Consider the following 12263-nt stretch of genomic DNA (forward strand, 5'->3'; position numbering starts at 1 on the left):
CCCCCGAGTGGCCTCTTGAATCAGCACATCAACCTTCCCCTTCTTACTGCCCTTCTCCTCCTCCTCATCCATCCTAACTCTTTTCTCCCCCAAGATCGCAGCAGCCTCCTTACCATCATCTCCCAAACTCCTATCTCTGCCCTTCTTCCTATATTTCTTGCCACCCGGAGGCTTGACACCCTGTCCCGTCTCAGCCGTAGCCGCCCCCTTCTGCTTCGACACCCCTTCTCGCACCACCAATGCCCCCTGGTCAAGGTCCAGTTTCCTCGCGGTACTCTTGTCAGTCAGCACCGCAGGTTTCTTGATAGGTCTGGTGACCTCTTCCTCCCTACCTGTCCTCAAATCCTCCCCCCCCCCGACGACCGCGAGTCGCTTTTCCTCCATGACAAGCTCTCACTACCCCTACTAGATCTTCCAGTCGACCGGCTGTGCCCAAAGTTACGGGGTCCATTATAGTTCCGACCACCAAGCCTCCATGGCCGCTCCTCCATCCCTCCTCTGCGTTGCCCTACGTCAGCCCTCAACCACCGGCCAAACTGTGACTGTTCACCTTTCTTCAGTTTAGTAGCGCAATCCTTCTCTCCATGGCCAATGATCCCGCAAGTGTAGCAGAAGTCCGGCAAGTATTCATACTCCAGTCTGCACCAGTCCCTGCCCTCCTCTTCCTCCCCACTCACCATGGCTGTCTTCCCGGTGCCTGCATCTCCATCTTCCTCCCGCTCCTCATCAAGAGTAAACCCTCTCATCAATGGTTTATCAATTTGCATTCTGACTTTAATACGCAAGAACCTTCCAAACGCCTTCCCATCTGGCCCCCTATCCGCTTCCACAAAGACACCAATGATATTGCCAATATCTTCTGCGGCATCACCGTTCATCATGCCAAGGGGTAGGTTATAAACCCTAACCCAGATTGGGATATTATTGTGGGCGTAGTCCTCCGGCCTCTTACTTGGCACATAGTCCTCAACAACCACCAAATCTTTGTCAAACATCCAGGGCCCGTCCTCTATCGCCTTGCGTTTTCCTGACTCCTGAAGAAACGTAAAGAGGAATTGATTTACTCCAATCTCTCTGCATTCGATCCCCTTGATCGGGCACCAAACCTTGCCAAGAGACAAACAGATCGCATCGCGGTGAGCCAATCTTTCTGACATGATCTTCCCCACAGCCTGCATCGCCGCCTCCTTCCCCTTCTCCTTGGATGACAGTCTAACCCTAACTCCCTTCCTCTCTTCCTCCGAAAGCTTCAGGCCCTTCAACATCCCCACTACACCCTCTAGAGCCATGGCGCCTCCCCCACGCTGACCCCCTTTCCCCTCCTAGGGTTTAGGTGTTTTACGACTACACGCCCTAGGGAAGCGCGTAGAAGGCCTCTGGTGGATGGGATGGGGCTTAGACGATCGAATCACGAGCACACAGGCGGCGGCTGGATTCCGGCGCCGGAAGCTCCCGGCGGAAACCCTCGACGGATCGGCCCGATCGCGATCACCAACGCAATCGCCTCCGGATATCCCGGACAGACCAACCGTCACCCAATGGGACGGACTCATTCGGGCGTTTTGCTTTCAATAATCCTAAACGTATGGGTTCTTACAGGCATTTACGGGGACCTTCCCTTAAATCTCTTCGCCCCTCCCCCCTCCCCATTTCTACCCGGGGTGGTCCCGCCTCACTCTCCTTCTATCCAATTCTGTTAAGCCAACTCAACCTATGATTAAACTTTGCCCGTAATTATCTGTACGTGTAGCATTGCTCTTTTGCTTTATACTCCCTGCCTCCGTTTCTACATATAAGCCCTTTTAGAGATTTTAAAACGGACTACATACATATGTACATACACGCATTTTAATACAGATGTACATACACGCATTTTAATACAGATGTACATACACGCATTTTAAAATGTAGATTCATCCCGCCTGCTCCGTATGTAGTTTATATTGGAATCTCTAAAAATACTTATATTTTGAAACACATGGAGTATATGAATTAAGCGGGTCGAAAGTCTTTTTTGATACGTTTTTTTTCTTCTCAAAAGAGGGTTTACCCTCCTATATTTCATTAATGAAACTATAGCAGGAGACAGAGATGTCCACGAACCAGCTAGACGAAACTACCAACAACCGCTAAAGCGGGTCGAAAGTCTCTTTTGATACGGTTTGGACGGAGAAAATTAACTCAGAAGAACGACGCTGCAATCACACCGCTAGCACGAACACACACATTAGTCACACCAACTAATCCCAATTGACACATTTTGTGTCAAGTAGGCGCCCTTTGCACCGACACACTAGGAGCGCTCTGGGTGGGTAGGCCCATGTAGCTAGCACAGCGTAAGGATTTTGGTTTTTGCTGTACGATTTTCTATGGGTTTTAGGAACCTTCTATAAGTTTCTCTTTCTCGAACCGATTTTCTTTCTTTTGTTGTTTCATTTACTGGTTTTTTGGTTTTCTTTTCGGGTTTTCATTTTTATTATCAGAAAATTCAAAGATTATTTTTATTATAAAAATCACCTTTCTCCTAAAGTGTTTGAAATTTTCAAAAGATGTTCACACTTTTCCAAAAAACAACTATAATTTAAAAAATTGTTAGTTTTTTCAAAAAATATTTGAAATGTAAAAAATTGTTCACAATTTAAAAAATGGCACAAAAAGTGTTGAAAATTCCAAAAAGTCTGAAATTCAATAAATTGTTCGGAAGAATTAAAAAAATGTACAAAAGTCACTTTCTTCTGAGTTTCAAAAAGTGTTGTGAGCCGTTACGGGCACTCGCTTGAATGCCTGTCGATGGCCGACCAAGTTGGGCTCGGTGTGTGTGCCTCAATCTCTATTTGACGAACTCCCTGACCCGCCTTATACCAAATTTATATCATATTCATCTCTCTTGCGTCACATATTTGACATCTGGGGTTAGGGATTTGGACAAGAGCAATGATCCTAGATTTGATGCAAGGGAAGACTTCCTTGGTGGAAGAAGCGAATTTGAAACCATGGGACCAAATATGACACAGTGTAACAACTACAAGGTGAAATCAGAAAATTTCAAACGAGGCATGACCTATCACAAACAAAACAAGGGCAAAAAGAAAGAAAGAAAAATCAGGATCCCTTGTATTTTCTGAAAGGTTATTGGGCCGTCCCGGGCTTGAAATGGGGCCGTACAAACAAGCACTTGTAAGTTTAGATCTGCGAAGCCCACCTCAAAAATCATTTTTTTAATTGCGAAAGAAGCGAAACGATAGCCGGAGAAGCTGGACGCAGCCGCACCGTACAGCCCCACTTTACTTCCCACTTAGATAATTTGCACCCCCGGAGAGGCTGCCGGGTGGGGCCGGGGCCACTGGTCATTGAGACAATCCTGAGGCAAATCATCTAACCCTTTGTAAAGTGGGGCAAATCATCCATTTTCTTAATTGCGAAGGAAGCGAAACGATAGCCGGAGAAGCTGGAAGCGAAACGTGAGCGGAAGCCAAGAAATGGGCGCGCTCTGCCTGCTCCCGTCCACGCCGCCGTCCTGCTCGGGCCGCGGCCTGGCCTCCTCGCCGCGCCCGCCCAGACCCGCGGCCGCGCTTCCCCTGCGCCCCTCCGCTTCTCCCTGGCCGCGGCCCCAGCTCGCCGCGGGCGGGGGCCGGCGGCGGCTCGCCGGCGTGGCGCGTGGCAGCGGGGAGAAGGGGGGCAAGAACGGCGGGGCGGAGTTCTTCCGGGAGGACGGCGTGGTGGACGACATGGACGGGTACCTCAACTACCTGTCCCTCGAGTATGACTCCGTCTGGGACACCAAGCCTGCTTGGTATGGCTTCAGATAGCTCCTTCCTCCTTTCTTTCCCTTTAGAAGAAACTGAAATTTAAGAAGGCTGTGGCGCAAAAGTTCGATTTGTTGCTACCTGTATTTATTCAGGCGGATACCTCTAGTTTTTTGTTAGTATTGTTCTTGTGTATTGTGACCAGATTATAGTACGGCAGTACTGTTGCAAAGCTTAAATGGTCGCCAGAATCTGGAACGAACTACGCTTTTACCTTTAATGATCTGACTGCTGCCAAAATTCTATTTGTCTGTTCGCTGTAAACAAGTTATGAGTTCTCTTGAGTGATGTGTGCCAATTTAGGCTGAGTTTGCGGTGTCTGAACTGTATTAAACCTGGCTGCACTGAACTTATTTTAGTAAGATGATGTGCAGAAGTGGTGCAAAAATAGGATTCATGCTTGTCAAATCAAATTAGAATCTAACTAACTCTTACAGTACCTTTCAAAAAAGAGTCGATAGATCTCTTTTGTAGTATTATTTGGCAGTATCACAAGAGTCGATAGATCTCTTTTGTAGTATTTTACTAGCCAAGCACAATTCTAAACTCATTGCAAACCATCTATATGCGGTTTAACCAAGCGGGGTTTTCACGGTTCACCACAATGCGTAACGTAGCCTTAAAATATCTATGCTTGATGCTACCGATTCAGCCTCACTTCTCTTACTACCTGGTAAACAAGTAACTCGTTTTCAAGTTTCATCAGCATATAAAGGTTGTAACATGTAGTGCTTTGCTGCAGTTTGTCAGCCTGGTTTTTACTTCTTTTTTCTGACCTGTAACATTTTTTTGCAATAAATAAGGCTGCGTGCATCACCCGAGTCAGAGGCCCGGGACGATCCCTCCTTTCCGATTTCTTTTTTTATAACAGTTAATGCTATGTGGCAATGGAGCTAGGCTGTATATACTATAATTTATTTTTGAGGAATTATATAAGATAGTTAAGAAGGCAGATATTATATTTCAACCAGTTCTTGTTTTGTCGTCCTTTTTGAACATTTATGGTCTCAACCTCTTACTAGTGACTACAACCATATCTTTTTTCGCCAATATTGACCTCTGAATTTTTTCTATTGTAGGTGTCAGCCTTGGACAATATTACTAACAGGAACCGTTGCAGTTGCGTGTAGTTGGGTGCTCATCCACTCTGCTGTGATTACCGGAGGAGTTTCTTTTGTAATATGTGCATGGTGGTACATATTTCTTTACTCCTATCCTAAGGTTTCTGCACCATTTTTCTAACCCTTTCTTTATGTTATTTCTTTTTATTGAAATTATTGTTCAGAGGTTTGGTTTCCTAAAAGGTTCTAGTGTGTTGCGCTCTTAAATTTACTTTCTTTCAGAATTATGGAAATTTTTCCAGACTGCTAATTCTGGAAGATGGTAATAACCTATTATTTGACATTAACATGACTCTTACATATAAACTAATGTTGTTATAAGTTATAAGTGATAATCTGCTAGATAGTCCTGTCTGTTTTGACGCATAAACTATGTTATTACTATTAAACAACACAAAAAGAAAGAGATTTACAAATAACAACACAAAAGAAAACTTACAAACTACTCCCTCCGTCCCATAATGTAAGACGTTTGTGCAAGCAATGTAGCTTGCAAAAACGTCTTACATTATCGGACGGATGGAGTACAATTACCAGCAAACTGATTGTGGTAAGTGCTAACGTCAGACATTTTCTTCTTTCATGTAGAATTCTTTGATCGGAAAGTATTCTGGACATCAGTCCACAGTATTATTATTTTCTACTACGCAATTACAAATTTCAGGCGCAGAACTAAGTTAGAACTAACCCTATGGCTTTGTCAGGCATACACCGATATGATATCCGAGAGGAGGAAAAAGGTGGCCAGCGGTGCTGAAGATACCTACGGGATGGAGAAAATGTAACCTTGTTTGTAGTATTATTTCCAGGGATAGATAGAAAATGGTTCTGCAGGTTGCACTACTGATATGTAGAATTTATTCCTCACAAAATCGCTACATCAAAATACAGAATCATGCTTCTCGGCTGCTTCCTCATTTTTTCCTTCTTCATTGGAGTGTGCCTCACTACCTTGGAAAAAGATCAGCATTGTACATGTCATCACTTCTTTCTGATATATAGGTGAATGTGTGAGAGTGGATTTCGTGCTCCCAAATGCGATTTCGCTCACAAGTCTGATTTCGCTCACAAGTCTAGGTACTGTCTTCGATGTGCAAACTTGGTTGAAGATGCCGCTCATATCTTCCTCCACTGCCTGCCTCATAAGTTTGGTGACAACTCGCATTCTCGGTTCCCTCCTTACACTTGGTGTGAGGCGCTCACTCCGTTGGGCCTCTATGACCCTTTCAATCTTATGGAAAATTTGGGATTCGAAATGTCAAACAATCTTATGGAAAATTTGGGATTCGAAACGTCAAGCTTTTTCGGCGCATCCAGCCCTGTACTGATTAATAATATTTTTTCTGACTTTTCCTTTTGCGATGAGTTTCTGACTTTATTCTTTGGACTCATAGATATAGGGATCCAGCCTTGAACCTCTCGTCGCGCTGTAGCACACCTCATGTAATTCTCTCCAACTAGTTTGGCTCATATGCTCAAAAGAAAAAAACTAGTTTGGCTCATTGAGTGACGCATTTAGGTGGGGATGAATGCGCTAACTTCTATGGTTCATTTTTTTCCAGGTGGTTCCATGGTATTTTTTTTAGGGATTCCAGGGTTTTTTTTTTCCGAAAAAACTAACGCCCACACGTGTGGGCGTTTGCACATCACCCGCACGTTTCTATCACCATTCATTTTGCCACGTATGAACAGATGACATCAGCACAAATCTTTTTAATTTTCGGCTTAAAAATGTTTTATCTCCTAATAAAAAAGCGAATTAAAAATCCGTTATCACCATTAAATCTGTCTCGACGAGATCTTCAAAACTAGACCCCATGTTGATATGTTTTGACGATTTTTTGTCAAAAAATTCCCATGATGTTTACACTGTAGTTGTCATGGTGCTTAAACTAAAGTTGCCATGCGGCAATTTTAATTTGTAGATCATGGTAATTTTAGTTTTTTGATGATGACAATTCCAGTACTTTGACCATGAAAATATTTTTTTGTATGAACCATGGCAATTTTAAGTGCATGTATCATGGCAATTTTAGTTTATAATGCATGACAAGTCTAGTTTCTTAATTCCCCATTTTATAATATGTCAAAATTTACTTTTAAATGCAGAAGAAAATAGCTGAAACATATCATGGTAACTTTAGTGTAAACATCATTGCAATTCATGTGCAATAGACATGACAATTTTTAACCGAAAAAAATTTCATCGAAATATATTAATATGAGATTTAGTTTCGAAGATCTCGTCGCGAGGGATTTAATGATGAAAACGGATTTTCAATCGGATTTTTCCATTTAAGAGATAAAATATTTTAAAAACTGAAAATTCAAAAAAAAATTCACATGATGCGGTGACATGGCGTAGTCTGTGTTTAGGGTTTAGGGCGTGTGGGCTCGCCATTAACAACCGAAACGATTTCCTTCCTAGTTCGAAGCATGGGAGGAGAATGAGAGCGGCGGTTCGCACGAAGCGGCCGCGGCGGCCACCGCCGCCGGCGGCGACGGCACAGCTGGCTTCCAGTTCCAGGCCGAAGCTGGAGAAGGCGCAGGTCCCTCTAACCCTCCCGCTGAAATCCTTCAAGCTCCGCCTGGCCAACGGCCCGCCGCTCGCCCCCACGCCCAAGGCATTCAAGTCCTACGCCGAGACCTGCGCCACCCTCCTCCGCCTCTGCCGCGCCACCGCCACCAGCCATGCCGCGCCCGCCTCCTCCTCGTCCTCCTCCGACCGCCTGCCGCTCGCCCTCTCGCTGCACGCGCACACCGTGCGCTCCGGCGTCGCCGCCGACCGCTCCGTGGCGTCGCACCTCCTCACCACATACGCCGCCTTCGCTCGCGCCGCGGAGCGCGACCGTGCCTTCGGGGACTGCGTTGCCGCGGACGCCGCCTGCTCCTTCACGTACGACTTCATGGTGTCCGAGCACGTCAAGGCCGGGGACATCGCCTCCGCTCGCAGGCTGTTCGACGGAATGCCCGAGAGGAGCGTCGTGTCGTACACCACCATGGTGGATGCGTTGATGAAGCGCGGGCGTGTGGCAGAGGCCGTCGAGCTTTATGAGCAGTGCCCGTCCGGCTCCGTGGCCTTCTTCACGGCAACGATTTCTGGTTTTGTGCGCAATGAGCTCCACCACAATGCTCTTGCCGTTTTTCGTAAAATGGTCAGCTGCAGGGTGAGGCCTAATGGTATCACCTTTGTGTGCATGATCAAGGCATGCGTTGGTGCAGGTGAATTTGGTCTAGCCATGTCCATCGTGGGATTGGCGATTAAATCAAACTTCTTCGAGAGCAGCATCGAGGTACAAAATTCTTTGATCACGCTGCATCTGAGAATGGGGGATGCAGATGCAGCCCGTAAGGTGTTTGATGAGATGGATGTGAAGGATGTGGTCTCGTGGACTGCACTGCTTGATGTGTACTCTGAGTCGGGTGATCTTGACGGAGCTCGACGGGTTCTTGATGCAATGCCTGAGAGGAATGAGGTCTCCTGGGGTACTTTGATTGCTAGGCATGAGCAGAGAGGGAATGCGGCAGAAGCGGTGAAGCTGTACAGTCAAATGCTGGCTGATGGTTGTAGGCCAAACATTTCATGCTTCTCTAGTGTGCTCAGTGCTTGTGCTAGTCTCGAGGACTTGCGAGGAGGAGCGAGGATCCATGCCCGTAGCCTAAAGATGGGCTCTAGCACCAATGTGTTTGTATCCAGCTCTCTGATTGACATGTACTGCAAATGCAACAAGTGTAGAGATGCGCAAACGATTTTTGACACCCTCCCACAAAAGAACATAGTGTGCTGGAACTCTCTCGTTTCAGGTTATAGCTACAACGGGAAAATGGTAGAAGCTATGTATCTCTTCAAGAAGATGCCTGCAAGGAATTTAGCTTCATGGAATACAATTATCTCTGGTTACGCGCAAAATCGACAATTTGTTGACGCGCTAAAATCTTTCAATGCAATGTTGGCTTCGGGTCAGGTTCCAGGGGAAATTACATTCTCGAGTGTTCTTCTTGCTTGTGCAAACTTGTGCTCGTTAGTGACGGGCAAGATGGCTCATGCTAAGACCATCAAGCTAGGAATCGAGGAAAGCATTTTTATTGGTACTGCACTTAGTGACATGTATGCCAAGTCGGGGGATTTACAGAGCTCCAAGAGGATGTTTTATCAAATGCCTGAAAGAAATGATGTCACTTGGACTGCCATGATTCAAGGACTTGCTGAAAATGGTTTTGCGGAGGAATCTATTATTTTATTTGAGGATATGATGGCAACTGGAATGAAGCCAAACGAGCATACATTTTTAGCTCTTCTATTTGCTTGTTCCCACGGTGGTTTGGTGGAGCAGGCCATGCATTATTTTGAAAAAATGCAGGCATGGGGTATTTCACCTAAAGAGAAGCACTATACTTGTATGGTTGATGTCCTAGCTCGAGCTGGTCGTTTGGCAGAGGCAGAAGCTCTTCTGATGAAAACCCCAAGTAAATCAGAAGCAAATTCATGGGCTGCCCTTCTGAGCGCTTGCAATACTTACAGGAATGAGGAGATTGCTGAGAGGGCTGCAAAGCGGCTTCATGAGTTGGAGAAGGATAATACAGCAGGTTATGTGCTACTCTCGAATATGTATGCATCATGTGGAAGGTGGAAAGATGCTGCCAGGATAAGGGTACTGATGAAAGGGACCACACTCAAGAAAGATGGAGGGTGTAGCTGGGTTCAAGTAAGAGGTCAATATCACGCCTTCTTTTCTTGGGAAGCAAAGCATCCACTGTCAATGGAAATCAACGAGATCTTGGATTTACTAATGTGGGAATCGTCTCTTGACTTTGTTTCGTCAGTAGATTACCAGTGTGGACAGCCTTAGACAAAATAGATCATTTATTCAGTTCATCATACAGATAAAGGTAGCAAGATGGAGCTACTTCCGGAGAATGATCTTGAGGAATTTGAGTTTCGCTCCCTTTATGTTGGTTGTCTTGATGTACATCTGCTCTGCAAATTCTATAGCAGGTTCGTGATTGCACTCACTGAGGAGTATACTTGGAAAATCTGGCTGATTTAGCTGGCCAACGATTTTGAGCAGTATTATCACCATGCTATGCTTCACCCTGCTCCTGGAGCATTATCGCTTTGCATGGTCTTGATAACCTGGAGTGTAGACTTTTCTGCTGTACTTCATATGATTTGATTTGACGTGAATCGGTTTCAGATGAACAGCAGAGAAAACGGGACTCAGCATTCTCGGTGTCGTATTTGCCTGCTAGCACATCTTTTCTGGGCTCCACTGCTATGCATTGATTTGTCTGACCAATTGGAACGGTTTGGACTTTGGAGGATGTAAATATACCACAGAAGGCGTGTCATGTGACAAGCCTGCCCAAGCATAGAGTATGACGAGCTAGTGTGTTTGAACCTGCTGTTGGAATGGGTAAACCCTGTCAGCATTTTTTCAGCTGGACAAGGAGGAAAAGCGGCATCAAGTTGAGAAAGATCTCCAGGTGTGATCATAATGCTTCTTGTCCATTTGGTAATCTGCTCATTAACTGACCTATCCACATTTGGCTTAGCGAATTGCTCTCCGTGTTTCGTTTTGACTTTTGAGTGAGAACTGTAGGGTTGGTGAGGTCATAACCCATACTACACTTCCAAACTACTACTACTCCCTCCGTTCCAAATTATTCGTCGCAGAAATGGATATATCTAGAACTAAAATACATCTAGATACATCCATACCTGAGACAAGTAATTCGGAACGGAGGGAGTAGGTGTCACAATTTTGCTGAAGATCAAATATTGGCTGTGACATGATTCTTATTGCGCACCATTGGTGCTTGTGTGTCTTGTCTCCGCTCTGGTTTCGCTGTTTTCAGATGTCAAAACAGCTACTGTCATGTGCTTTTGTCAGTACCAGTTAGTATGCTTCACCCTAAGTTTATCTGGTCATCCCTAACAAAAAGTTTATCTGGTAGTTGCACATTCGAGGACGAGGACGAGGTCCTCGTTCTCTAAAGCGAGAAGGAAAGAAACGACTCATTATACTTCGAGATTCACACTGCCCACGTGGTATGGTATCGGTTAGACGTGGTGTCATATAGAATAATAATGTCCCGTCGTATGCACTTTTCGTTGTTATAAAAGTATATACTTTTTGGTAGTGGCTCTGGCTTTTCGCTAAAAATAGGAACATCTAGGCATTTTCCGTGATATGAGCTTATTTTTGTAAGGGATTTTTTTTCAGGAGCTTTACTTTCCACTAAAAAGTGTACTTTGGCCCAGCAGTGAGTCTCCCAAAAAAAATAACACGCAGGCGGTTGTTGCAGAAAACAGAAAAATTCTTCCACGGAAAATAACATGCATTTCACTGGCAAAACGTCTTGTATTTATGAACAGAGGCAGTACATTATTTGATAGTGTGATTTTTTTACGACTATTATCTAGTACAAATGAATTTCACTGCAAATTGAATGTCAGAATTTTGAGCATGGCAGATCAAACATTTTTCTTGATGAATTATGTTGTTACGAGAATGGTGATTTTCTTTAGCGAGCCTGACAAAGAATTGCCAGAATTTGCCATGCTTGCTAAAGAAAACTACCATAACGTTTGATTTGTCATGGTTAAAATCTGACGTTGCCGCTACAGATTTGGTAGACATCACGCGGTCTACGGGAAAGTGTGCCGATCCTTCGATTCCAGCGAGCTGACAGGACCGCGGGAATTGGCCGGACGGTGGCAAAAAAGCTGACAGCTGACATGGAAGGGGGTCCTTCGGCCGCGTCCCCTGTGTGTACGCGTAGGCTCGACCTACCTTTAATTATAACCTTCCGTGTCGGCCATCCGAAGATTCAGCGGGGGGACACCTCGGCAGCTGCCGCGCAGGTTCACACGGACGGACTCGCCTTTCTTTCCTTGCCCCGACGCGCGATCGGCGTCGCCGAGAGCGAATTCCCCGCACCAAAGACTACGCGTCGCCGTCAACCCGCCGCAGGCCAGTAGGTCACAGGTTTGCATCTTCCAGCCCCTTCCGGAGCCCCCACTCGGGCTCTCACTGACGGGCACCTTTAGTTTCAGGGCACAGCCAATCACTCCGCCTTTTCAGCCACCGGTCTGGTCGGTCGGCGACGGTTGGGACCGGAGGGAGGAGCGATGGAGCCCCTGGAGGCGGCGATAGCGATCGTGTTCAACGCGCTGCTGCTGGTGTTCATGGTGAAGCTCTTCTTCGCCATGTTCCAGATGAAGCTCGTCGTCATCCTCTTCTACCTCGTCGTCGTCCTCTTCGCCCTCGCCTTCTCCGGCCGCGGCCCCGCCGGCTTCTAGGTTAGGTCCTTCGTTTTTTTCCCCCTTGCTTCG

General features: G+C 45.9%; 2 protein-coding genes across 4 annotated transcripts; both read left to right on the forward strand.

The window, feature by feature from the left end:
• Positions 1 to 3409: 3409 nt before the first annotated feature.
• LOC125550337 (uncharacterized) lies at positions 3410 to 5963 on the forward strand. Its single transcript, XM_048713310.2, has 3 exons — positions 3410 to 3793; positions 4886 to 5027; positions 5632 to 5963. Exons 1-3 carry the CDS (start codon positions 3480 to 3482, stop codon positions 5710 to 5712), a joined length of 537 nt encoding a protein of 178 aa, XP_048569267.1. The 5' UTR covers positions 3410 to 3479; the 3' UTR covers positions 5713 to 5963.
• Positions 5964 to 7321: 1358 nt separating this feature from the next.
• LOC125550334 (pentatricopeptide repeat-containing protein At2g13600) lies at positions 7322 to 12010 on the forward strand. 3 transcript variants are annotated; one of them, XR_015600160.1, is made up of 3 exons: positions 7322 to 9923; positions 10123 to 10411; positions 11556 to 12010. XR_015600160.1 is itself a non-coding variant. In XM_048713305.2 (1 exon), exon 1 carries the CDS (start codon positions 7375 to 7377, stop codon positions 9775 to 9777), a length of 2403 nt encoding a protein of 800 aa, XP_048569262.2. In that variant the 5' UTR covers positions 7322 to 7374; the 3' UTR covers positions 9778 to 10754. The 3 variants fall into 3 exon arrangements, 1 of the variants encoding a protein (XP_048569262.2); XR_015600159.1 differs by having other exon boundaries at positions 7322 to 10411; XM_048713305.2 differs by lacking the exon at positions 11556 to 12010 and having other exon boundaries at positions 7322 to 10754.
• Positions 12011 to 12263: the final 253 nt, after the last annotated feature.

Source organism: Triticum urartu, chromosome 4A, assembly GCF_056163025.1.
Source record: "Triticum urartu cultivar PI428250 chromosome 4A, HENAU_Tu73, whole genome shotgun sequence".
Lineage (NCBI taxonomy): Eukaryota > Viridiplantae > Streptophyta > Magnoliopsida > Poales > Poaceae > Triticum > Triticum urartu.

Bases quoted from the DNA above. Each gene is read 5' to 3' on its own strand.
- LOC125550337 (XM_048713310.2), top strand. From the start codon at position 3,480: ATGGGCGCGCTCTGCCTGCTCCCGTCCACGCCGCCGTCCTGCTCGGGC. The intron at 3,794-4,885 runs GTATGGCTTCAG...TTTCTATTGTAG, and splicing joins TGGGACACCAAGCCTGCTTG to GTGTCAGCCTTGGACAATAT. The intron at 5,028-5,631 runs GTTTCTGCACCA...TGGCTTTGTCAG, and splicing joins TTCTTTACTCCTATCCTAAG to GCATACACCGATATGATATC.
- LOC125550334 (XM_048713305.2), top strand. From the start codon at position 7,375: ATGAGAGCGGCGGTTCGCACGAAGCGGCCGCGGCGGCCACCGCCGCCG.